Below are 26,792 nucleotides of genomic sequence, written 5' to 3'. Positions count from 1 at the left end.
GAAACAGATTGTCTCCCCCAATTTTAAATCACTTAGAGGGGTGCACTGTAACCATAGCAACCTGTGGCTGTGCTGTGAAGCTATTTTTAGACGTGTTTTAAAGGTTTATTCCACCCAAATACTGAGTTCTGTCTAATTACTTAGGTTTAAAGGTTTATTCCACCTAAAAGCCGCATTCTAACTACTTACCTTTAAAGGTTTATTCCACCCAAATACTGCATTCTTTCTAACTACTTAGCCCTAAAGGTTTATTACACGCAAATACTGTATTCTGTCCAACTACTTACGTTTTAAGTACTTACGTTAAGTTTTTCAGCAGTTCAGTGCAATGCATTTCAGCTTTCAGCTTTTTTAAACAAAATCCATTTCAGATTTCTGGATTTTCAGCAATGTTTTGCAATTCATTTCAGCTGTCAGCATTCACACGCCTTTTCTGCAGGAAATTTTCATTTTCTAGTTTATCATTATGCCGTACGTTTTTGTAGCCTTTTAACTCCTCCATACTTTCAGCTATTTCAACCATTCAGATATCAAAATGTTCAGCTCTTTAAGGACATTTAGGCTTGTATTCAACTTTTTAATATCTTTCATACTTTTTAAAATATTCCGCTTTTTCCAAAAAAATTTTGCCCTTGAAATGAATGTACGGAATGTTCAAATCCTCTTCAACCCACTCCACTTTGACATTCAACTATTTCCACATACTTTCAGCTAGAGACTTCATTTCAGCTTTAAACGGGTCACAAGACTTTCAGCTATTAAACTTGTATTCAGCTTTTTGATATCTTTTATGGTTTTTACACAATCACAGTTCAAGTTTTATGAAATTTTCAGCCCTTCTCAGGTTTTTACATTAGTGTGTATTGCACAGAATGTTCAGACTCAGAGTGCATTATGTCACTGACAGTTCAGGCCTTCAAATTTTATCAAAAATCTTCAAAACATTGTAATCTTACTTCCACATCTTACACTGTACAAGCACAATTTATACTAAAAAATGTAGACAATCTTGTCCTTTCTCATCCAATGATACTTCCATTAAAATAGGACCTACACTTTTTGAGTAAATCACCCGAAAGCACAGAGAGTGCTGTCAAACAGTCTCATATAGTCAAATGTAATCTGATGAAAATTGCGTATGAGAGCTGCAAACTGTTAACTGCTGCTGCTGAGGCTGGCAGCTGCTAACTGTTGCTGGTGCTGATGCTGCCATCGCAAGTTTCTTCTGTGACCACAGTTTTTGGTGAAACTGTATCAAATGCTACAGATTTGTTCAACATCCCCATCTGTACAACTTTACTGAATTTGGTCTCCATGGAATATTATATTTAATATTCTGACTTCCTACTTCCTGTCCGGCAGCAGCATGAACTTTGGCTACAAGCCATTTATATTATATTTTTGTATTTCTGGACCTATTTAAATATTTTTTAAAATCATATAAACAGTTTTTAATCAAATTTCCAAGTAATATATGGTGAAGAGTTCCTAATGTGTGGATGATCAACCCATAAAGAGATTTTTTTGATTGACAGTCTTGGCCTACGGGATCTTTCATCCTCCATACCTGCCTTCCTTCTTTGACTTTCTCCTCAGAGTAAGCTCCTCAAATCTAAATCTTGATGAACTCAGAAATCAAAATGTCTAGAAGAGGTAAAGAAGAACCTGTCACTCTGTCTGTGGTTCATGAGCTGCTGGAACAGCAGATGACTTTTTACAAAGAACTACTTGAGCAACAAGAAAAGAGTTATTAGTCATGTTTACAAATTTGTTGATTCTACCATCTCCCGTGTTGATGGCCCTGTCAAAGACATTTCAAGCATGTCTAAGGATATTCAGCAGCTAAAAGCCAGTCTACACTACACTCTGACTTGGATGACTTGAATGCCAACAAGGAGAAAAGCATGGAGGAAATCAGAGCTATAACAGAGAGTCTCTCAGGTCACCAAACACCCACTAATGACCTGTTTACAAAACTGGATTACCTGGAAAACCAATCCAGGAGAAATAATCTGGTCATTGATGGCATACCAGATTCAAAATCATGGTCTGACACTGAGAGCAAAGCAAAAAAGCTTTTCTCTGACCACCTCAAAATTGACCCTAAGCTCATTGAAATTGAGAGAGCACATCGCATAGAAAATTATGGACACACTGGACATCCAAGATCTATTGAGCTGAAACTACCCCGGTTTAAGGATAAGGAAGAAATCATGAAATGTGCAAAGAACCTCAAGAGTACTAACTTTTTTTTATTAATGAAGACTTTTCAGAAAGTGTCCAACTGAAGAGGAAAGATCTGCTGCCCTAACTCAGCTGAGAGACTGAAAGGCAACATTGCCTGCTAGAAGTATGACAAGTTAGTTGTTCACCCTCCTCGACCAAACTAGAGATGTTTTGCTGTGCTGTTTTTAGTCACCCTACTGAATCATGAGTTGCTCCGCTGAATATTCTAGCACTAATATCAATATTATTGACGACTCTGGTTCCTGTGTAAGTGATGTTTTAGTTTTCAACCCTTTTGACCTAAATAATGATAATATTACCATTTACAATGAATACTTTGATCCTGACAATAATCTTGATAATTGATAATTGTCAGTTTATGAGGATCGGTTTAATTATTTAACCCAAAGCCAATCTGAGGATAAAGAAGTATTAATCAATCAGTCGATATTTATCCACTAGAAAGCATACCTTTTCAGTGATTGCTTTATCAAAAACTTGGCTTAATGAGGATGTAGCATAATGTCACAATTCAATGCTGTTCATTCTTGCAGAAAGAACAGAGTAGGAGGTGGAGTCTCAATTTATTTACCAAAACACTTTTAACTTCATTGAAAGAAAAGAACTTAGCTTTAATTTAGATAAGACTGATATACAATCATTGTTCATCGAAATTCCCTGTTGTTCACTATTTGATGGCAAAAGTATTATAATTGGATGTATTTATAGATCATCTGATTCTGACATCAGCACTTTCATGGATAACCTTTACTGTACCCTTGAATTGAATGTAAGGAAGGGAAAATGTGTATGTTACTTGGTGATTTCAATATTAATTTCCTCAGAGATGATTGTCATCTACTGTTGATTTTCTCAATTTACTTTCTTCAACTTATTTTTATCCCTTGATTTATACACCTACTAGAATAACAAGTTCATCTGCTACACTTGTTGACAACATATTAATTAATTACTAAGATTACAATATTAGTGCAGGATTATTGCTGACTGATATTTCTGATCATCTTCCAGTATTTCAGTAAGCACAGCAAATCTAAAAATACTCCACAAGAGATCACAAAATATCAAGTTTTCCAGAAAGAATATTGAATCTTTCAAGTCATTGATAAATGAAGTTTCATGGGATGAGGTTTACCATCAACAAGATGTTGAAAGAGGTTATCACACATTTTTAGCTGTTTTCAATTCTGATTTTAACAAATGTTTTCCATTAATTAAGGACAAAAACAAATGACTCCAAATGGGAAACCTTGGCTGACTGAAGAATTAAAAACATTCTCTATTGTAAAGAACAAATTATATAAGAAATTTGTTATGAATCCCACTCCTCCAAATCTGGAAGATAAGAAGTACCAAAATAATTTATTTAATATTTATTTAATAATAATTTTACCCAATTATTAAGAAAAACCAAAAAGAAATATTTTTCAGAGAAATTCACCCAAGCCTCTAATGATATTAAGTCATCATGGAAACTTATCAATCAATTACTAAATAGAAAAAAAGCTCCTGTTGTTGGGCCATCTGAAATGTTGGGGAGTGATGGAATTCCTCTTAACCGCAGGGAGATAGCTGAGGGTTTCAATAATTTTTTTTATAAATGTAGGATTTTCCTTAGCCATGAATTTTAATGAGACTCCAACTGATTTAATTACGGGTAAATTTTCCTCACTTTGCGATTTTGAGCCACCCACTGCTAAAGAAATACATAGTATTATTATGAAGCTAAAGGATTTTGCTGAGGGACATGATGGAATCAGAAGTAACTTGATAAAAGAAATTATTAATTCAGTCATTGAGCCTCTTATCCATATTTTCTCCTTATCCTTACGAACAGGTGTTGTGCCACACGATCTCAAAGTTGTTAAAATTATACCCCTTTATAAATCACGTGATCATGATACCTTTACAAATTATCATTCAATCTCTATATTACCTTGTTTTTCAAAAATTCTGGAGAATCTCGTTTATGCAAAACTCTCAAAGCACTTAGTTGAGAACAATATCCTGTACAAACATCAATATGGTTGTCAAAAAAAATACTCAACAGAATTGGCACTGTTACAGCTTGTCAACAAGATTTCTATTGCCTTGGATGAAAAAAAAATTGCACTCAGCATCTTATTCAAAGCACTTGACACAATTAACCACAATATTCTTATTTCCAAGCTTAACAAATATGGATTACATGATGTTGCACTCGAATGGATAGCCAGTTATTTAAACAATAGAGAACAATTTGTATCCATAAATGCATCTCAAATAGATTAAAATTACTTTGTGCATTACCCCGAGATTCTATCCTTGGTCCACTGCTATTCTTGATTTACATTAATGACTTGCCCATGGTTAGCAAAGATTTTTTTCCTATTTTATTTGCTGATGATACTAATCTCATAGCTACTCATGATGATTTCAAATCACTAATCCAGCACGCAAACAATGGAATGTCCTTCATTTCTAAATGGTTTTGGATGAGCAAACTCACTCTGAATGTCAAAAAATCTAATTTTATGATATTTTGCGATACAAACAAAAAATATTTAAAAGATGATGCTAAAATATTCATTTATGATACAGGAATGTTTCAAGTCCCATTTACTAAATTCTTAGGAGTTACTGTAGATCCAAGACCTACTTGGAAAAAACATATTGAACATGTTTGCAAAAAGTCAATGAAAATGATTGGAATATTGAGGAAAGTTTGTTCTCTGATTCATCCTTCTTCTTATTTAACTCTGTATTATAGTCTAATCTATCCATATATCGATTATTGTAATATTGTTTGGGCTGCTACAAATCCTTCACACCTCAGTTACTTTTAATCCAAAAAAGATTTTTAAGAATGATTTCAAACTCCACTAGCCAAGAGCCATCTGCAGCTTTGTTTAGGAAATTTAATCTATAAATATTCCTCTAACATGTGTGTTTATGTTCAAATTCATATATCACAAGCAAAATCTTCCAGATACATTTCATAATTTTTCCCTTTTATCATCAGACATTCACTCTAATTCAAAGAGGCAATCAAAGGACTTTCATGTACTTTATTGTCACACTTCCAATCATCAATTTTTTTTAATCAAATTTAAAGGAATTGAATTCACAAAGTACTACTCTGAAGTTGTCATCTTCTTTAATAACATTTAAAACACATTTAAAAACGATCTTATATCAAAATAGAATTTTGTGTGACTGGGTATGTATTACACATCTTGCACATATGAAGTGTTCAAATTTCTGTTTTGATTATTTTTTATTTTTCTCTTCTTTTCTGCTATACTCGTTTTTTTGTCTATTTGATGTTATATTGTTTTATGACTCAGTATTTTTTTAATGACTTGTTGAAATGAAGGGGAGGACTTCATGTAAGCCCTCTGGGCTTCCTTCCTTTCCTGCACAATTTAATATAACTTTTTACTGTGTACTATTTTATTGTAACCTTAAAAAAAAGAGACATGGAACTTAATAAGTACTATGGTGGTGTTTCACTAAAGGCCACAAGGTGGGGCTATTGGTGCCATGTTTCAATGTGTCATTCACATTGTCATGGAGAACTTGTATACCAAGTTTAATTTAATTAAAGACACTGGAATTGTAGAAATGTCAATTTATAACATTACAGTAGCACCCCCTGTGGGTAGTATTGAAGAGTTATGGTCCATTAAGTGCATCAGGCCACGCCAAAAGTTTGGTAATCAATTTATAGCACAAAGTATGCAGCAGTTGAAAGGGGCCAAAAAATGTATGGAACATGAAATAATAAAAAGAAGAACAAAGGATAAGAAGAACAATGTGTGATTGCTTCACAGCTCTCACACAATAATAAGTAAAGAGCAAAGATAACAGTGTTCGCAGCTCTCTCACAGCTCTCACACAGCTCTCACACAGCTCTCACACCCTGGCTTATCCTGACTTGCCTGATATGATATGTTTACCATATTGGACTTCTATTTTGAAAATCAGGAATGACACAGACATGACACAGAATTGTCTGTGTGTGTTTGTTTGTGTGTTGTGTGTGTTAGTAAAAATCCCCACAAAAATAGAAAAAATGCTTTGTGTTTGTGTGTGTATGTGTGTGTGTGTGTGTGTGTGTGTGTGTGTGTATGTGAGAGAGGGAGAGATAGTGTGTGTCTCACCGGTATTGGCAGGGGTGAGAGTTGCAGGGTCGTACTTGGGGTAGTGGCCGGTTCTCGGGTTGACAGTAACTATTGTTGACCACCTCCATGGTTTTATTGGCTATCCTCATACAGGAAACCACTGTCTTCCTCTCACCTGCACACACACATATACACACACAAACACACACACACACACATATACACACACACACACACACACACACACACATACACAACCCTTTAAGTTTGTCACCCCTGAGTAAGTTTTAGGCACTCTACATGTTTAGATTCTTATTCATTATACAATACTATACAGGAGGTGTCATACAGCCAGAGTCATAAAGAACTATGTTCAGCTACAATAAGAACAAGGAGCCCTGAAACAGATGGTATGGCCCCCACAGAACCCAACACATTACAGAGATGAAAAATGTTGTGTTCATCACCCATCTAATTCACAAAGTGTATATTTCCCTTGTTCATAAAATTTCCTTGTTGTTGGTGCTTATGCTGCTGGGACCCGCTAACAAGTTGCTACAAGGAGAGCAAATGGACCTTTAAAATGGAATAGCTGTGAAATGTGTGTGCAAACTGCATGATGAAGATAGATTCTTCACACTCTGAGACACAATTACAGTGAGTGCCACATCTTCCACCATTCCAAAGAAACGCAGACGCCAAGTCAGTAAAGATGAAGGTTATGATATTGGAACCCTAGTTCTAAAAGCACAGGAGGAGCCCTCTACTAGGTTCTTTGAGTAATACTCTCATCCAATTACATACACCTAGTCGCCCACTGAAATTTCCATGTATGTAGCTGGACAATCAGGACGCGCCTACTGAGTCCATGTGTCCCACACAGTATAAAAGGCAGCACCTTGCTGCAGTTCCCATCCCAAAACCACTTCAGTGGACAGCGTGGGAGCAGCAGGGTCCATAGGTAGAGGGCTCTGCCTGTGCTTATAGAACTAGGGTTACAATATTGTAACCTTTGTTCTATTTCACACAGACTTCGCCCTCTACTGGACTCAATCTATGGGTACAGCAGGCAGAGCACAATGAATGTTCGCACTGCAATGACATGTCATCAGACTGCCTCACTGAGCTGTAGTAGTTAAGTTAGGTCGCAGCAGCCTACTACTTTATAATCCCAGCTGCTTACGCAGAGCAGTAGGGGGCCCCACCCGGCACAGTTAACATGAACATGAACTGGGTGTAACCATGGCCTAACCTTGCAGGCGTCACGATCATACAACAGACACCCTGCACACCTCATTCACGTCATGTCCAAGAGATACAACCTTATGGACAGACAAGGCGTAGACCAAGAAGTTGCTGTGCATATGTCCTCAACACCACTGAACAAGGCCATAGAAACTGCTACATCACATGTGGAATGTGCTTGAACCACAGTAGGGTGGTCCTTACCCACCTGCCTGTAAGCTTCAGAGATGTACTGACACAGCCAACTAGCTCGGTGCTTCTTGGATAGGGCTTTACCAGCCACTCCCTCTCCATAGCACATGAGCACCTCTTCACTGCATGAAACGGAGGCAATGCATTCAACATAACATGCCAGTGCACATGCTGGGCACAAGAAGTGCAGTTTTGCCTTCCTGGAGTCCCCATGGGGTGGAGGACAAAATGCATCTAGCTGAATAGTTCTTGACTTGCAAGAACTCCTTATGTCAATCAATTCAATCAATCAATCAATTTTTATTAATATAGCGCCATATCACAACAGAAGTCATCTCAAGGCACTTTTCACATAGAGCTGGTCAAGACCGTACTCTTTAATTTACAGAGACCCAACAGTTCCCCCATGAGCAAGCACTTGGCGACAGCGGTAAGGAAAAACTCCCCTTTAACGGGTAGAAACCTCAAGCAGATCCCGGCTTTTGGTGGGCGGCCATCTGCTTTGACCGGTTGGGTTGAGAGAGAGAAAGAGAGAGGGGAGGGGGGACAGGAGAGCAACAATCACAACAACAACAACAAGCATAAGCATCAATAGACAGGGAAGGATGCCATCAGGACTGTGAAGGGCTGCGAAGGCTCGTCCCGGGACCCAGGTTTTCCTGTGAGATGAGAAAGCACAAAAAACTCCGGGGAAGAAGCAAAGTTAGTGACATGCATTGATGTTACATGAATGCATGCAGATGGAGAGGAGGAGGAGGAGAGAGGAGCTCAGTGCATCATGGGAAGTCCCCCAGCTGTCTAGGCCTATAGCAGCATAACTAAGGGCTGATCCAAGGCGAGCCTGGTCGGCCCTAACTATAAGCTTTATCAAAAAGGAAAGTTTTAAGCCTACTCTTAAACATAGAGAGGGTGTCTGCACCCCGGACTGAATCTGGTAGATGGTTCCATAGAAGAGGAGCCTGATAGCTGAAGGCTCTGCTTCCCATTCTACTTTTAAAGACTGTGGGGACCACCAGTAAGCCTGCATACTGGGAGCGCAGTGTTCTAGTGGGATAATACGGTATTATGAGCTCTTCAAGATATGATGGTGCCTGACTATTAAGCGCTTTGTAAGTTAGGAGAAGGATTTTAAATTCTATTCTAGATTTTACAGGAAGCCAATGTAGCGAAGCTAAAATGGGAGAAATGTGGTCTCTTTTTCTAGTTTTAGTCAGTACAGTGTAGCTGCATTCTGGACCAGCTGGAGAGTCTTTAGAGACTTGTTAGGGCAGCCTGATAATAAGGAATTGCAATAATCCAGCCTAGAAGTAACAAATGCGTGAACTAGTTTTTCTACATCTTTTAGGGACAGGATGTGCCTGATTTTTGTGATATTACGAAAGTGAAAAAAGGCAGTCTTTGAAATTTGATTCATGTGGGAGTTAAGGGACATATCCTGATCAAAGATAACTCCCAGATTCCTTACGGTGGTGCTGGAGGCCAGGGTAATGCCATCCAGAGTAGCTATATCACTAGATAATGTGTTTCTAAGGTGTTTAGGGCCAAGCACAATAACTTCAGTTTTATCTGAATTTAGTGGTAGAAAATTGCAGGTCATCCAGGTCTTTATGTCCTTAAGGCATGCTTGGTGTTTGTTTAACTGATTGGGTTCATCTGGCTTCACTGATAAATATAATTGGGTGTCATCTGCGTAACAATGAAAATTTATGGAGTGTTTCCTAATAATATTACCAAAAGGAAGCATATATAAGGTGAATAGAATTGGTCCAAGTACAGAACCTTGTGGAACTCCATGTCTAACTTTTGCCTTCATGGAGGATTCATCATTAACATGTACAAACTGAAATCGGTCTGATAAATAGGACTTAAACCAGCTTAATGCAGTTCCTTTAATGCCAATTAAATGTTCCAGTCTCTGCAAAAGGATTTGATGGTCAATTGTGTCGAATGCAGCACTAAGATCTAACAGGACAAGTATAGAGACAAATCCTTTGTCCGATGCAGTTAGGAGGTCATTTGTGACTTTCACCAGTGCTGTCTCTGTGCTATGATGCGCTCTAAATCCTGACTGAAAATCCTCAAATAAACTATTGTTATGTGGACAGTCACATAACTGATTAGAGACTGCTTTCTCAAGGATCTTAGATAGAAATGGAAGGTTAGATATAGGTCTATAATTGGCTAAAACACCTGAATCAAAAGTAGGCTTCTTAAGAAGAGGTTTAATTACAGCTACTTTAAAGGGCTGTGGTACATAGCCTGTTACTAAAGACAGAAGATACCACCTCACCATTACCTGGGGAGATGAGCCATGCTTGCTGGTGTGTATAGAGCGTTGCGGGACTGAGATACACATTTCTACTGTAAATGAGCGAGATCCATAAAAAAACATGGCCGACTTCAACCACAATTTCTTTGCAAAGGATGTGGCTTAGCAATTATTGGCCTTAACCCATTAATAATTTCTCATCATAAATTTTGGTACATAAATTCAGTCCATGATTGGCAATAGGTCTACCAAAGCATTTTGAGTCTGACCCATAGGGGGCACCAAAAATACCACAAACACGTATCTGAAAATCCAATGGACAGAATTTCACCAAAATTGGTGTGCATGCTCTGGGAGCAAGTGTTAACCAAAACCTAAAGTGCCATATTGATCAGTGCAAGTGGGCGTTGCCTATCACATATTTTCTCATAACTCAATACTTTTGCTGCTTTGATGCTTTTGAGCAATCCTCATTAAACTCACAAATCCAATGAAGGCGGGACGAATGGTGGAACTTGCGTGATTGTTAAGTGCTAAAGGCTTTGTGTTGATGAAACAAGTGTGTGACTGGTCTTGCTTCTTCCTTAAACAGGATTAAAGTAGCTGAAATAAGTTTGCTCACCTTTATTTTTGTGAAGGCTGAAACCTACTCATTGATGCTTGTGGCTTTAATTTTGGCCAACTAAGCTGCTTCCTTCTGTTTGGACATGCATCAGAAGTAGCGTAACTTCATACTGTATATGGATCTTTGTCATGGGTGTGGCAAATGGCTCAAGGACGCCCCCTAAATTTCAAAGTCAAAGTCCCCACATTTAATTTTGACGTAATTTTATGAAATTTGGTAGGCAGATGTATCATCTCCAGACTTAAAAAACGCCTCTTGGAGCCACAACCTAAGTCTAACAGGAAGTCAGCCATTTTGAATCAATTTTGCAAAGTGAAGCCATTGACAGGTGTTGTATTTTAATGAACAACTCCTAGAAATTTACACCGAGTCACATCTTATTGATAGGTTACATGTAAAGACCTTTGCAATGCTAAATTGAACTCCACATTACATTGCCTCAGTCTGCCTCAAATTTCTCATGCTTGATAAGAGTCCAAGCCTGAACACATCTACATGTCAATATTTGGTCACTGTCATAGTGCCACCTACTGACAACAAGAAATCAGCTTTATGTTACAAACATCATCTGATTGACATGAAATTTACATGGTGTGGTCTACACGATATACAGCAAAATGACGTGTACTTAGTGGGTGTTCTCTAGCGCCACATCGTGGACACAGGAAGTGATAGTTATCTCCTACATGCAATGTAGGAGATAACTAACGATTTATAGTTTTAAATGTTTATTCCACCCAAATACTACTTTCTGTCTACTGACTTATAGTTTTAAAGGTTTATTCTACCAAAATATACTTAATGTCTAATCTCTGATAGTTTCAAAAAATACACACACACTAACACACTTCACACACGAATTCTGAAACACACATACACTCTCTCTCACTCACCCATACATGCTTTCAAATCCCCATAGAGTAACTGTATTTTAACAAGAAGCTCAGGATGGATCTTGATTTTCAAATTAGGAGGCCTAGACAGCAACTGTATCTTAACAGGGAACTTAGGATGAGGCTGTTTTTTCAAAATAAAAGCGCAATACAGTAACTTTATCATAACAGGGAAGTCAGGATGAACCAGACTTTTCAATAAAAGCCCCTAATGTTCACTCTGTTAACCTGGATGGACCTGGTTTTTCAAAATAAACGTCCCAGACAGCAACTGTATCTTAACAGCAAGCTCAGGATGAGACTTGTTTTTCAAAATGAAAGCCTCAGATCGTAATAGGAACTCATCAGTAGGCCATAGACAAGGCTGAATTTCAAAATAAGTAATTCATTTTAGATTTCTGCATTTTCAGCAATGCATTGCAATTTATTCTTCTGTATGTTTTTTGGTCGACTATTACTTTTGCATATTTTAAGCTATAGAAATAATTCAAATGTTATACTTGTTCTCGAAGGATATTTATGCGTCCATTGAACTTTTTTCTACCCTTCATATTTTTGAATATATTAAGCTTTTCAACAATTTATTACAATGGTAGTGAAAATATTACAGTTTAGCCTCCAGCTCTTTTAGCAATGCATTTCAGCTCACAGCTTCCTATAATAATGCAGTTCAGCTTTCAATTCTAGCAATTCTTTTGAAATTTCTGCATTTTCAGCAATGCTTGGCAAATCTCAGTTATTTAGGCTAATGCCTTTTCCGTTATTAAGGGTTTAGCAATACAGTTCATCTATGTGATATTCATATAAAGCATTTCTTCTTTAAGCTTTTTTAGGAAATTTATTTAAACTTTCATCACACACGTTACTTTCCACCTTTTCTAGCAATTTATTTGAACTCTTACCGTTTTTCAAGCAAAATTCATTTCAGACTTTCATTTCATTTCAGACACACAATAACTAGAAAATTCTGCAATTTCTATCAAATGTCACAGACTTTTTTAGCATCCCCATCTGTGCAACTTTACAGAATTTGGTCACCATGGAATATTATATTTAAGAGATATGGAACTTAATGAGTGGTACAGTGGTGTTTCACTAATGGCCACAAGGTGGGGCTATTGGTGTCATGTTTCAGTATGTTGTGCACAATAAAATGGAGAATTTGTTTACCAAGTTTCATTTCATTAAAGACAATTGGTAACCAATTATAAACAAACAGTGATACCAAGAAACAAACACATAAGCTTTGTTCAGGGTTATCTAAATATGGTATGTTTAAAGCTTAGTGTTGATTAGATGAAATATATGCCAAAAGAAGCAAAAAACTGTCTTCACAATTTTTTTTTAAAAAAATTCAAATTTGAATGGCAGATCAGACTTGAAAAACAAGTCTCATCCTGAGGTATTTATTATCATATATTATATAAAATAACTGAAACATGTTGCAATAAAGAAAAGTAATAGCATACATTGACTTAACGTGATGTATATTTTGATTTTTAAACAAATTTTGTATGATAAATTGTATAGAAGTAGTTAAACAACAAAAAAGGGTTAAATAATATATAATAACTAGAAAATTCTGCAATTTCTGAAGAACTTGTGTGTGAAAGCTGCAAGCTACCAGCTGCTGCCACTACTGCTGGTAACTCCTGCCAGTTCCTGCTACTGACTCTGCTGCCGCCAGTTTCTGCTCCAGCAGCAGTTCTTTCAAATGCTGTCGCACCACCTAAAGGTGAAACTGTATTAAATAAAACAGACTTGTTCAGGATCCATATCTGTACAACTTTGCTGAAATGGTTACCATGGAATATTATGTTTAAAAGTTATAAAGTAGTATGGTGTTTTATCGTAATGACCACAAGGTGGTACTATTGGTGCCATGGTTCAGTATGTCAAAGAAATTCACATGGATTACCTATGTACTGAGTATCATTACATTAAAGAAAACAGAATTGAAGAAATATCAATGCATAATGCTACTTTAGCACCCTCTGTGGGCAGAATTTTATGTCATGTTACACACTTGCAGTGTGGTGTTATGTACAACATTCCCAAATAATTTTGTTGCAATCTAATTCAGTATTGAAGAGTTATACCTGTTAAATGCATCAGGCCATGCCTTCAAAAGTTTGGTATTCAATTACAGACAAATGGTAAGTGATACCAAAAAATGAAGACAAAAGCTCTGTTCGGGTTCATCTAAATATGGTATTATCAAGTTTGGTAAAGAATGGATGAAAAATGTGCCAAAAGAAGCCAAAAAAAAAAAAAAAAGTGTCTCTAAAAAAAATAAAAAATGGCGGAAAAATTTTCTAGGCACAAATGGGTATGGCCTATATCAGTCTACTTGATACCATCCAAGGAATACATTGTGCAAAAATTGTTTGGATAGGACTCACGGCTCATAAGTTATAAGCCAAAACGTAAAACATGTAATAACTGACCACATGGTGGTGCTATAGGTCCTATTTTAATATATGTTAAGCTATTCCACATGGGCCACCTGTAAATCAAGTTTGAACACTTTAGCACTTTTAGTTTTTGTGATATGAGCTTTCAAACATTGCTCCCATTGACTTTCCATTATAAATTTTAATGCTTTAAAAAATTATGTAAAATCAATGGACTACATTAGAGATAAGAAAAGTAATAGCAAAGCAATGGCACTAATAGTAATTTGACTTTGAAACGAAGTTGATACGACAAATCATGTAGGACTAGTTGGATGATGAAAAACAGCGAAATAATAATAATAACTAGAAATGCATTTCTTGCAGAAAATACGAGTGAATGCTGAATACTGAAATAATTCTCAAAGCATTGCTGAAAACACTAAAGGCTCATTCAGGAAAAAAGTAACTAAAAAGTAACTAAAAAGTAACTTTTTAACTTGCTATTTCTACAATTCTGTTGTCTTTAATGAAGTGAAACTTGGTAGATAAGTTTTCCATGAGAATCTGCACAACATACTGAATTATGGCACCAATAGTCCCCCCTTGAAGTCATAAACACCACCATACAACTTATCAACTGCCAAATCTGTAAAATGTAACATGCCATGGTAATCAAATTGTATTCGTACAGATGGGGATCCTGAACGAGTCTTTAGTATTTTCAACAGTGCTTTGCGATTCATTTCAGTATTCAGCATTCACACGCATTTTCCGCAGGAAATGCATTTCTAGTTATTCTTATTCTTCCGTACATTTTTTGCAGGCTTTCAACTCCTCTATACTTTGAACAACAGAAACCATCCAAATATCAAAATGTTCAGCTCTTTAAGGACATTTATGCTATTACTTTTCAGCTCTCTATCATATTTCAGTGATTTTATATATATATTTTTAATATTAAAATTTATAATGGAAAATCTATGGGAGGAATGTTTGAAAGCTAATATCTCAAAAACTAAAAGGGGTAGAATGTTAATATTTAAGGTATTTAATACGTGTCCCATCAGAAAATACTTACAGTATTCAAACATGGTACCAATAGCGCCACCATGTGGTCAGTTATTAAATGATTTGCATTTTGGCTAATAACTCCTGAACGATAAGTAAATCTAATCAGCATCATCCAAGGAACATCCTGACCAAATATTTCTTTGATAGGACTTACCGTTCATGAGTTATTATCCAAAACACAAAACACTTCATAACTGACCACATGGTGGCGCTATTGGTACCATCCTTTAATAAGTTAGGCATTTTCAGATGGGACACCTGTACCTCAAATTTGAATATTCTAGCAGTTTTAGTTTTTGAGATATTAGCTTTCAAACATTCCTCCCATAGACTTTCCATTATAAATTTTAATAATAAAAAAAATTATATAAAATCAATGGATTATGATAGAAAGCTGAAAGCATAGATGTCCTGAAAGAGCTGAATATTTTGATATTTGAATGGTTTATGTCGCTCAAAGTATAGAGGAGCTGAAAGCTTTCAAAAAACGTACGGAAGAATAAGAAGCAAAAGAAGAATAACTAGAAATGCATTTCCTGCGGAAAATGCGTGTGAATGCTGAATACTGAAATAAATCACAAAGCATTGCTGAAAATACTAAAGACTCATTCAGGATCCCCATCTGTATGAATACAAGTTGATTACCATGGCATGTTACATTTAACAGATTCAACAGTTAATAAGTTGTATAGTGGTTTTGTATTTATGATCACGAGGTGGGGCTATTGGTGCCATAATTCAGTATGTTGTGCAGATTCTCATGGAAAACTTATCTACCAAGTTTCACTTCATTAAAGACAACAGAATTGCAGAAATAGCATGTTAAAAACTTACTTTAGCGCCCCCTTTGGGCAGAATTTAATGAAATGTTACACACTTCTGTAAGGTCACCTTGTGTACAACATTCCTAAACTTGGTCGAAATCCGATTCAGTATTGAGGAGTTATTGACCATTAAGTACATTATGCCACGCCTTCAAAACTTTGCTAACCAATAACAGACAAATCATACGTGATATCTGACAACAAATTAATACGTTTTGTTCGGGGTCCTCTAAACATGGTATGTACCAAGTTTGGTGAAGATTGGATGAAATATGTGCCAACAGAAGCAAAACATATGTTAATTTAAAAAAAACAAATGGCAGAAAAAATTCAAAGGCGCAAATGGGCGTGGCCTATATCAATCTAATCAGCATCATCCAAGGAACATGCTCACCACATATTTTTGTGATAGGACTTACCGTTCATGAGTTATTAGCCAAAACGCAAAACATTTAATAACTGACCACAAGGTGGCGCTATTGATACTAGATTTTAATATGTTAAGCATTTTCAGATGAGACACCTTTCACCATTCAAATATGAATAGTCTCTAACACTTTTAGTTTTTGAGATATTAGCTTTCAAACATTCCTCCCATAGACTTTCCATTATAAATTTTAATTAGGGCCCGAGCACCGACCGGTGCGAAGCCCTATTGAAACTGAAGGAATTATTATTTAGGGCCCGAGCACCGACCGGTGCGAAGCCCTATTGAAACTGAAGGAATTATTATTATTATTAGGGCCCGAGCACCGACCGGTGCGAAGCCCTATTGAAACTGAAGGAATTATTATTAGGGCCCGAGCACCTACCGGTGCGAAGCCCTATTGAAACTGAAGGAATTATTAGGGCCCGAGCACCTACCGGTGCGAAGCCCTATTGAAACTGAAGGAATTATTTAGGGCCCGAGCACCGACCGGTGCGAAGCCCTATTGGAACTGAAGGAATTATTATTATTAGGGCCCGAGCACCGACCGGTGCGAAGCCCTATTGAAACTGAAGGAATTATTAGGGCCCGAGCACCGACCGGTGCGAAGCCCTATTGGAACTGAAGGAATTATTATTAGGGCCCGAGCACCGACCGGTGCGAAGCCCTATTGAAACTGAAGGAATTATTATTATTATTATTATTATTATTATTCCTCCGAAACAAACGCATTTTTGAGGGCCTAAACATGCACGAAAACTCATGAAAATTTGCACAGATGTCAGGACTGGCGAAAATTTCGATATTTTATGGGTCTCGAAATAAAGCGGGACAAAATGGCTCGACAGCGCCACCTAGAAAGTCAAGAAAATTGAGCCCCTCGATACAGATTGTCGTAGGAGAACGAAATTCGGTATGCATATGTATCATGACCAGACGCACCAAAAAGTCTCAAGGACACATAGCCTAACTCCAACAGGAAGTCGGCCATTTTGTATCAAAGTTGAAATTTTGCACCGATTTTGTCATTTCCAGCCCGCATACTTTAACGAACTCCTCCTAGAGATTTGACCCCAGGACTTTCAAATTCGGTCCGTATCATCTACAGGCATAGGAGATTAAAAGTTGCTAAAACAATTCTCATTAGTCTTTCCTAGGGGGCGTGGCTGGGCGGCGAATTTCGATCCTTCGCCATGAAAAATGAAACGGCTATAACTCCGGCATACATGATCCTAAGAGAGCCAAACCTTTTGTGCTTCATAAGAGTCCCGCCCTGAACGGGTCCATGTGACAATACAGGATATGAGTCATAGCGCCACCTCCTGGCAACAGGAAGTTACATGTTTTACGCTCTGACGCCCTGTGGGCAGCACAGTGATCGAATCCAGCTGAAATTTACTGAGAATAGCCTCAAGACCTTGGAGATCTTATATTATGAAGTTGGTGACCCTTCGTCGAAAGGTGTTGCCATGGCGACGCGGCGAATTTCGATGTGACGCCATGAAATTTCAATGCCTTATAACTTGACTCCATGTGGTCTGATCTTTTCCAAATTTCATATGCTTGTTAAGAGTCCCAATCTGAACACATGTTCAGTCTCATATTTAGCGAAAGTCATAGCGCCACCTACTGGCAACAGGAAGTATCATGCGTCGTACTTTGTCTAATTACTCCTAGGAAATTTGGCTGATGCACCTGAAATGAAGTCAGCTAATAAACAAGACCTTGGTGATGCTACATTTGGCAGCTCATGACCCAAAACTGAATGCTATTACCATGGCGACACATCCTTCGCCATGAAATATGATACTGTTTTTCAGGGAGAAGGGATTGCTCTACAGTCATGAAACTTGACACACATGTCTAGAGTGATGTCAGCTAAAATCCTATGTGGTCGCTTTGAATGGGCGTGGCAAAATGGCTCAACAGCGCCCCCTTTAAAATTTCAAAATTGCAGCCCCGCCTTCCAGATTAACGTAGAAAGATGAAATTCACAGGGCACATGTATAATGTCAACACGCACAAAAAAGCCTCTTGAAGCCTTATTGTAAGTCGAACAGGAAGTCGGCCATCTTGAAAAAAATGGTACATTTTCGCCTTTTCTTGGCCATTTCGCATACCTTGTATTTTAAAGAACTCCTCCTACAGAATCCATCGTAAGGACTTAAAAATCAGTGTGTGTCATCTAGACTAGTGTATGATCATGATGGTTTGGCCGTGGCGTGGCGTTGAGTTTTGATGTTTCGCCATGACAGAGGAAATTGATATAACTTGAGTGTACACGGTTGGATCTGCCTCAAACTTTACACAACAAGTCACTGACAAAAGCCCTTCGACTGAGCGTCACTTCGACATGCGCTGGGGTGCGAGGGCCCGATCATCGCTGCTTGCAGCTTTAATATTATTATTATTATTATTATTAGGGCCCGAGCACCGACCGGTGCGAAGCCCTATTGGAACTGAAGGAATTATTATTATTATTATTATTATTATTATTCCTCCGAAACAAACGCATTTTTGAGGGCCTAAACATGCACGAAAACTCATGAAAATTTGCACAGATGTCAGGACTGGCGAAAATTTCGATATTTTATGGGTCTCGAAATAAAGCGGGACAAAATGGCTCGACAGCGCCACCTAGAAAGTCAAGAAAATTGAGCCCCTCGATACAGATTGTCGTAGGAGAACGAAATTCGGTATGCATATGTATCATGACCAGACGCACCAAAAAGTCTCAAGGACACATAGCCTAACTCCAACAGGAAGTCGGCCATTTTGTATCAAAGTTGAAATTTTGCACCGATTTTGTCATTTCCAGCCCGCATACTTTAACGAACTCCTCCTAGAGATTTGACCCCAGGACTTTCAAATTCGGTCCGTATCATCTACAGGCATAGGAGATTAAAAGTTGTTAAAACAATTCTCATTAGTCTTTCCTAGGGGGCGTGGCTGGGCGGCGAATTTCGATCCTTCGCCATGAAAAATGAAACGGCTATAACTCCGGCATACATGATCCTAAGAGAGCCAAACCTTTTGTGCTTCATAAGAGTCCCGCCCTGAACGGGTCCATGTGACAATAAAGAATATGAGTCATAGCGCCACCTCCTGGCAACAGGAAGTTACATGTTTTACGCTCTGACGCCCTGTGGGCAGCACGGTGATCGAATCCAGCTGAAATTTACTGAGAATAGCCTCAAGACCTTGGAGATCTTATATTATGAAGTTGGTGACCCTTCGTTGAAAGGTGTTGCCATGGCGACGCGGCGAATTTCGATGTGACGCCATGAAATTTCAATGCCTTATAACTTGACTCCACGTGGTCTGATCTTTTCCAAATTTCATATGCTTGTTAAGAGTCCCAATCTGAACACATGTTCAGTCTCATATTTAGCGAAAGTCATAGCGCCACCTACTGGCAACAGGACGTATCATGCGTCGTACTTTGTCTAATTACTCCTAGGAAATTTGGCTGATGCACCTGAAATTAAGTCAGCTAATAAACAAGACCTTGGTGATGCTACATTTGGCAGCTCATGACCCAAAACTGAATGCTGTTACCATGGCGACACATCCTTCGCCATGAAATATGATACTGTTTTTCAGGGAGAAGGGATTGCTCTACAGTCATGAAACTTGACACACATGTCTAGAGTGAGGTCAGCTAAAATCCTATGTGGTCGCTTTGAATGGGCGTGGCAAAATGGCTCAACAGCGCCCCCTTTAAAATTTCAAAATTGCAGCCCCGCCTTCCAGATTAACGTAGAAAGATGAAATTCACAGGGCACATGTATAATGTCAACACGCACAAAAAAGCCTCTTGAAGCCTTATTGTAAGTCGAACAGGAAGTCGGCCATCTTGAAAAAAATGGTACATTTTCGCCTTTTCTTGGCCATTTCGCATACCTTGTATTTTAAAGAACTCCTCCTACAGAATCCATCGTAAGGACTTAAAAATCAGTGTGTGTCATCTAGACTAGTGTATGATCATGATGGTTTGGCCGTGGCGTGGCGTTGAGTTTTGATGTTTCGCCATGACAGAGGAAATTGATATAACTTGAGTGTACATGGTTGGATCTGCCTCAAACTTTACACAACAAGTCACTGACAAAAGCCCTTCGACTGAGCGTCACTTCGACATGCGCTGGGGTGCGAGGGCCCGATCATCGCTGCTTGCAGCTTTAATTATTATTATTATTATTATTATTATTATTATTATTATTAGGGCCCGAGCACCGACCGGTGCGAAGCCCTATTGAAACTGAAGGAATTATTATTAGGGCCCGAGCACCGACCGGTGCGAAGCCCTATTGAAACTGAAGGAATTATTATTAGGGCCCGAGCACCTACCGGTGCGAAGCCCTATTGAAACTGAAGGAATTATTAGGGCCCGAGCACCGACCGGTGCGAAGCCCTATTGAAACTGAAGGAGTTATTATTATTATTATTATTATTCCTCCGAAACAAACGCATTTTTGAGGGCCTAAACATGCACGAAAACTCATGAAAATTTGCACAGATGTCAGGACTAGCGAAAATTGCGATATTTTATGGGTCTCGAAATAAAGCGGGACAAAATGGCTCGACAGCGACACCTAGAATTGACCCCCTCGATACAGATTGTCGTAGGAGAACGAAATTCGGTATGCATATGTATCATGACCAGACGCACCAAAAAGTCTCAAGGACACATAGCCTAACTCCAACAGGAAGTCGGCCATTTTGTATCAAAGTTGAAATTTTGTCATTTCCAGCCCGCATACTTTAACGAACTCCTCCTAGAGATTTGACCCCAGGACTTTCAAATTCGGTCCGTATCATCTACAGGCATAGGAGACTAAAAGTTATTAAAACAATTCTCATTAGTCTTTCCTAGGGGGCGTGGCTGGGCGGCGAATTTCGATCCTTCGCCATGAAAAATGAAACGGCTATAACTCCGGCATACATGATCCTAAGAGAGCCAAACCTTTTGTGCTTCATAAGAGTCCCGCCCTGAACGGGTCCATGTGACAATACAGGATATGAGTCATAGCGCCACCTCCTGGCAACAGGAAGTTACATGTTTTACGCTCTGACGCCCTGTGGGCAGCACGGTGATGGAATCCAGCTGAAATTTACAGAGAATAGCCTCAAGACCTTGGAGATCTTATATTATGAAGTTGGTGACCCTTCGTCGAAAGGTGTTGCCATGGCGACGCGGCGAATTTCGATGTGACGCCATGAAATTTCAATGCCTTATAACTTGACTCCACGTGGTCTGATCTTTTCCAAATTTCATATGCTTGTTAAGAGTCCCGATCTGAACACATGTTCAGTCTCATATTTAGCCAAAGTCATAGCGCCACCTACTGGCAACAGGAAGTATCATGCGTCGTACTTTGTCTAATTACTCCTAGGAAATTTGGCTGATGCACCTGAAATTAAGTCAGCTAATAAACGAGACCTTGGTGATGCTACATTTGGCAGCTCATGACCCAAAACGGAATGCTGTTACCATGGCGACACATCCTTCGCCATGAAATACGATACTGTTTTTCAGGGAGAAGGGATTGCTCTACAGTCATGAAACTTGACACACATGTCTAGAGTGATGTCAGCTAAAATCCTGTGTGGTCGCTTTGAATGGGCGTGGCAAAATGGCTCAACAGCGCCCCCTTTAAAAAATGAAACGGCTATAACTCCGGCATACATGATCCTAAGAGAGCCAAACCTTTTGTGCTTCATAAGAGTCCCGCCCTGAACGGGTCCATGTGACAATACAGGATATGAGTCATAGCGCCACCTCCTGGCAACAGGAAGTTACATGTTTTACGCTCTGACGCCCTGTGGGCAGCACGGTGATGGAATCCAGCTGAAATTTACAGAGAATAGCCTCAAGACCTTGGAGATCTTATATTATGAAGTTGGTGACCCTTCGTCGAAAGGTGTTGCCATGGCGACGCGGCGAATTTCGATGTGACGCCATGAAATTTCAATGCCTTATAACTTGACTCCACGTGGTCTGATCTTTTCCAAATTTCATATGCTTGTTAAGAGTCCCGATCTGAACACATGTTCAGTCTCATATTTAGCCAAAGTCATAGCGCCACCTACTGGCAACAGGAAGTATCATGCGTCGTACTTTGTCTAATTACTCCTAGGAAATTTGGCTGATGCACCTGAAATTAAGTCAGCTAATAAACGAGACCTTGGTGATGCTACATTTGGCAGCTCATGACCCAAAACGGAATGCTGTTACCATGGCGACACATCCTTCGCCATGAAATACGATACTGTTTTTCAGGGAGAAGGGATTGCTCTACAGTCATGAAACTTGACACACATGTCTAGAGTGATGTCAGCTAAAATCCTGTGTGGTCGCTTTGAATGGGCGTGGCAAAATGGCTCAACAGCGCCCCCTTTAAAAAATGAAACGGCTATAACTCCGGCATACATGATCCTAAGAGAGCCAAACCTTTTGTGCTTCATAAGAGTCCCGCCCTGAACGGGTCCATGTGACAATACAGGATATGAGTCATAGCGCCACCTCCTGGCAACAGGAAGTTACATGTTTTACGCTCTGACGCCCTGTGGGCAGCACGGTGATGGAATCCAGCTGAAATTTACAGAGAATAGCCTCAAGACCTTGGAGATCTTATATTATGAAGTTGGTGACCCTTCGTCGAAAGGTGTTGCCATGGCGACGCGGCGAATTTCGATGTGACGCCATGAAATTTCAATGCCTTATAACTTGACTCCACGTGGTCTGATCTTTTCCAAATTTCATATGCTTGTTAAGAGTCCCGATCTGAACACATGTTCAGTCTCATATTTAGCCAAAGTCATAGCGCCACCTACTGGCAACAGGAAGTATCATGCGTCGTACTTTGTCTAATTACTCCTAGGAAATTTGGCTGATGCACCTGAAATTAAGTCAGCTAATAAACGAGACCTTGGTGATGCTACATTTGGCAGCTCATGACCCAAAACGGAATGCTGTTACCATGGCGACACATCCTTCGCCATGAAATACGATACTGTTTTTCAGGGAGAAGGGATTGCTCTACAGTCATGAAACTTGACACACATGTCTAGAGTGATGTCAGCTAAAATCCTATGTGGTCACTTTGAATGGGCGTGGCAAAATGGCTCAACAGCGCCCCCTTTAAAATTTCAAAATTGCAGCCCCGCCTTCCAGATAAACGTAGAAAGATGAAATTCACAGGGCACATGTATAATGTCAACACGCACAAAAAAGCCTCTTGAAGCCTTATTGTAAGTCGAACAGGAAGTCGGCCATCTTGAAAAAAATGGTACATTTTCGCCTTTTCTTGGCCATTTCGCATACCTTGTATTTTAAAGAACTCCTCCTACAGAATCCATGGTAAGGACTTCAAAATCAGTGTGTGTCATCTAGACTAGTGTATGATCATGATGGTTTGGCCGTGGCGTGGCATTGAGTTTTGATGTTTCGCCATGACAGAGGAAATTGATATAACTTGAGTGTACACGGTTGGATCTGCCTCAAACTTTACACAAGTCACTGACAAAAGCCCTTCGACTGAGCGTCACTTGGACATGCGCTGGGGTGCGAGGGCCCGATCATCGCTGCTTGCAGCTTTAATTATTATTATTATTATTATTCCTCCGAAACAAACGCATTTTTGAGGGCCTAAACATGCACGAAAACTCATGAAAATTTGCACAGATGTCAGGACTGGCGAAAATTTCGATATTTTATGGGTCTCGAAAGAAAGCGGGACAAAATGGCTCGACAGCGCCACCTAGAAAGTCAAGAAAATTGAGCCCCTCGATACAGATTGTCGTAGGAGAACGAAATTCGGTATGCATATGTATCATGACCAGACGCACCAAAAAGTCTCAAGGACACATAGCCTAACTCCAACAGGAAGTCGGCCATTTTGTATCAAAGTTGAAATTTTGCACCGATTTTGTCATTTCCAGCCCGCATACTTTAACGAACTCCTCCTAGAGATTTGATCCCAGGACTTTCAAATTCGGTCCGTATCATCTACAGGCATAGGAGATTAAAAGTTATTAAAACAATTCTCATTAGTCTTTCCTAGGGGGCGTGGCTGGGCGGCGAATTTCGATCCTTCGCCATGAAAAATGAAACGGCTATAACTCCGGCATACATGATCCTAAGAGAGCCAAACCTTTTGTGCTTCATAAGAGTCCCGCCCTGAACGGGTCCATGTGACAATACAGGATATGAGTCATAGCGCCACCTCCTGGCAACAGGAAGTTACATGTTTTACGCTCTGACGCCCTGTGGGCAGCACGGTGATGGAATCCAGCTGAAATTTACTGAGAATAGCCTCAAGACCTTGGAGATCTTATATTATGAAGTTGGTGACCCTTCGTCGAAAGGTGTTGCCATGGCGACGCGGCGAATTTCGATGTGACGCCATGAAATTTCAATGCCTTATAACTTGACTCCACGTGGTCTGATCTTTTCCAAATTTCATATGCTTGTTAAGAGTCCCAATCTGAACACATGTTCAGTCTCATATTTAGCGAAAGTCATAGCGCCACCTACTGGCAACAGGAAGTATCATGCGTCGTACTTTGTCTAATTACTCCTAGGAAATTTGGCTGATGCACCTGAAATTAAGTCAGCTAATAAACAAGACCTTGGTGATGCTACATTTGGCAGCTCATGACCCAAAACTGAATGCTGTTACCATGGCGACACATCCTTCGCCATGAAATATGATACTGTTTTTCAGGGAGAAGGGATTGCTCTACAGTCATGAAACTTGACACACATGTCTAGAGTGATGTCAGCTAAAATCCTATGTGGTCGCTTTGAATGGGCGTGGCAAAATGGCTCAACAGCGCCTCCTTTAAAATTTCAAAATTGCAGCCCCGCCTTCCAGATTAACGTAGAAAGATGAAATTCACAGGGCACATGTATAATGTCAACACGCACAAAAAAGCCTCTTGAAGCCTTATTGTAAGTCGAACAGGAAGTCGGCCATCTTGAAAAAAATGGTACATTTTCGCCTTTTCTTGGCCATTTCGCATACCTTGTATTTTAAAGAACTCCTCCTACAGAATCCATCGTAAGGACTTAAAAATCAGTGTGTGTCATCTAGACTAGTGTATGATCATGATGGTTTGGCCGTGGCGTGGCGTTGAGTTTTGATGTTTCGCCATGAAAGAGGAAATTGATATAACTTGAGTGTACACGGTTGGATCTGCCTCAAACTTTACACAACAAGTCACTGACAAAAGCCCTTCGACTGAGCGTCACTTCGACATGCGCTGGGGTGCGAGGGCCCGATCATCGCTGCTTGCAGCTTTAATTAGGGCCCGAGCACCTACCGGTGCGAAGCCCTATTGAAACTGAAGGAATTATTATTATTATTATTATTATTCCTCCGAAACAAACGCATTTTTGAGGGCCTAAACATGCACGAAAACTCATGAAAATTTGCACAGATGTCAGGACTGGCGAAAATTTCGATATTTTATGGGTCTCGAAATAAAGCGGGACAAAATGGCTCGACAGCGCCACCTAGAAAGTCAAGAAAATTGAGCCCCTCGATACAGATTGTCGTAGGAGAACGAAATTCGGTATGCATATGTATCATGACCAGACGCACCAAAAAGTCTCAAGGACACATAGCCTAACTCCAACAGGAAGTCGGCCATTTTGTATCAAAGTTGAAATTTTGCACCGATTTTGTCATTTCCAGCCCGCATACTTTAACGAACTCCTCCTAGAGATTTGACCCCAGGACTTTCAAATTCGGTCCGTATCATCTACAGGCATAGGAGATTAAAAGTTATTAAAACAATTCTCATTAGTCTTTCCTAGGGGGCGTGGCTGGGCGGCGAATTTCGATCCTTCGCCATGAAAAATGAAACGGCTATAACTCCGGCATACATGATCCTAAGAGAGCCAAACCTTTTGTGCTTCATAAGAGTCCCGCCCTGAACGGGTCCATGTGACAATACAGGATATGAGTCATAGCGCCACCTCCTGGCAACAGGAAGTTACATGTTTTACGCTCTGACGCCCTGTGGGCAGCACGGTGATGGAATCCAGCTGAAATTTACTGAGAATAGCCTCAAGACCTTGGAGATCTTATATTATGAAGTTGGTGACCCTTCGTCGAAAGGTGTTGCCATGGCGACGCGGCGAATTTCGATGTGACGCCATGAAATTTCAATGCCTTATAACTTGACTCCACGTGGTCTGATCTTTTCCAAATTTCATATGCTTGTTAAGAGTCCCGATCTGAACACATGTTCAGTCTCATATTTAGCGAAAGTCATAGCGCCACCTACTGGCAACAGGAAGTATCATGCGTCGTACTTTGTCTAATTACTCCTAGGAAATTTGGCTGATGCACCTGAAATTAAGTCAGCTAATAAACAAGACCTTGGTGATGCTACATTTGGCAGCTCATGACCCAAAACTGAATGCTGTTACCATGGCGACACATCCTTCGCCATGAAATATGATACTGTTTTTCAGGGAGAAGGGATTGCTCT

The 26,792-nt window shown here is 39.4% G+C and overlaps 1 protein-coding gene across 6 annotated transcripts in view; it reads right to left on the bottom strand.

The window, feature by feature from the left end:
* The window catches only part of adamts17 (ADAM metallopeptidase with thrombospondin type 1 motif, 17), a 417,430-nt gene that overhangs the window by 27,872 nt on the left and 362,766 nt on the right, over positions 1-26,792 (bottom strand). For 5 of the 6 annotated variants that reach the window (XM_067598186.1, XM_067598185.1, XM_067598187.1 and 2 more), the window contains exon 19: positions 6,390-6,525. The exons of the other annotated variant lie outside the window; for it this stretch is intronic. In XM_067598186.1, the coding sequence (XP_067454287.1) occupies positions 6,390-6,525 (136 nt within the window). The remainder of the gene's footprint in view (positions 1-6,389; positions 6,526-26,792) is intronic. 6 annotated transcript variants of the gene reach the window in all.

The sequence above is a fragment of the Thunnus thynnus genome, chromosome 1, assembly GCF_963924715.1.
Source record: "Thunnus thynnus chromosome 1, fThuThy2.1, whole genome shotgun sequence".
Classification (NCBI taxonomy): domain Eukaryota; kingdom Metazoa; phylum Chordata; class Actinopteri; order Scombriformes; family Scombridae; genus Thunnus; species Thunnus thynnus.
Note: the sequence above shows the minus strand (reverse complement) of the source record. Positions and strands in the feature narration are given on the sequence as shown.